The following is a 1,430-nucleotide window of genomic DNA, read 5'->3' as shown; positions in this document are numbered from 1 at the left end:
TGTGTGTGTGTGTGTGTGTGTGTGTGTGTGTGTGTGTTTGTGTGTATGTGTGTTGTGTGTCTGTATCAGTGTGTGTACACGTTTATTAGAGAAAGAGATAGATAGAGGGAGAGAAACATAGTGTGAGATAGAGAGACAAACAGACTAGCAGATACGCAGGAAGACAGACAGATACACATGAGGAGGGGGGGAGCAGACAAATAAACGCACAGACAGATACATAGGGAGGCAGACAAATACACAAACACACAGACAGGTACACACACAGACAAACAGACAGACAAACAGAGGCTGGAGGAGGTGGGAGCTCACAAGCTGTCCCTTCGTCCACCAAGAATGGTGTAAGGTGGTTCTAACAGTTGACCTCTGACATTTTTCAACCGACAAATATCCCGCCTGCCTGGGCTTTTCGTGCTGGCGCGAAATATTTTGGTATTGACATAGCGTAATGAGGATAGCGAGTCGGCGCTGGTTCGAATACCTGCACCACATACTTGCCCTTCGCGTCCGCCTTTTTTTGTTTAAACAATAGCTGTCTCCCCTTTCTTCTATACTTCACAGAAAGTAACAAAATTTCAGAATTCTTTCCTCTCTTTTTTCCTCTTTTGTTTTTGGTTTTTGGTTTTTCAAAAAACAGCACCAATACGTCACTACTTCTGAAAACAAACAGGAGGAGGAGGGAGAAGGGTATAAAAGGCTACTTAGCCAGGAATTTGAAAGAGTAAAAAAGAGTTTTTCGGAATTTCTGCTCCTCTCACAGGGGACTTTCAGTGACAAGAGTTGAGCCGTATATTCTGTGGAGACAAGAAAGAGCCGTTAATGAATTTTGTGGTCTGAACTTTCAGACAAATCTTTGCCTTCCACACAGGAGGCCCAGACAGACAGGCAGACGGCTCGTTTTGAACTCTTGCACGTTCGCATTTTGATACTTCGCTCAGTATGAAATCCTGCATCCAGACGTGGGCTGTCTTAGGTAAGTCAGCTTTTAGTTTAAGAACATATTTTTCAAAAACAAAATTTTGTTGTTCATGAACTGAGCTGTTGTTTCGTTGCTTCTCGTTCATCTTTTGAATTTACTGAAGTCTGCGATGAATTTGTTTGTTTGTTTCGTTTATGGTATTTAAAAATTAAGTTGTTTTTTAAGGGGGTTATTCTTTCTTTTTAACATTGTCCCATTCGCATTGTCGTTGTTTCAGGGAAAAAGAGATGGTAGGTCACATGTTTACAGACTTGGTTTGCCCGCATTGTAGACATAAAGTCTCAAACGTTTTAGAAAACATGGTAGATAGAGTAAACATAAGACCAACCGTACCCCCCAAAAATAAGAAAGAAGAGGAAAGGCAAGACGTAATAATAATAATAATAATCATTACAATACTGATGATATTGATAATAATAATAAACATCATCATCATCATAACAATAAATGA

General features: G+C 40.1%; 1 protein-coding gene across 1 annotated transcript in view; it reads left to right on the top strand.

Annotated features, from left to right (window-relative positions):
* Window positions 1-471: 471 nt before the first annotated feature.
* Window positions 472-1,430, top strand: part of LOC106013511 (glycine-rich protein 23) — a gene marked incomplete in the record, with an annotated part of 7,129 nt that continues 6,170 nt past the window's right edge. The window contains 1 exon segment of the mRNA XM_013089443.2: window positions 472-973. Coding sequence (XP_012944897.1) covers window positions 940-973 — 34 coding nt within the window.

The sequence above is a fragment of the Aplysia californica genome, unplaced genomic scaffold (genome assembly GCF_000002075.1).
Source record: "Aplysia californica isolate F4 #8 unplaced genomic scaffold, AplCal3.0 scaffold00952, whole genome shotgun sequence".
NCBI lineage: Eukaryota > Metazoa > Mollusca > Gastropoda > Aplysiida > Aplysiidae > Aplysia > Aplysia californica.
The sequence above is the reverse complement of the archived record's forward strand: the minus strand, read 5'-3'. Positions and strand labels throughout refer to the sequence as shown.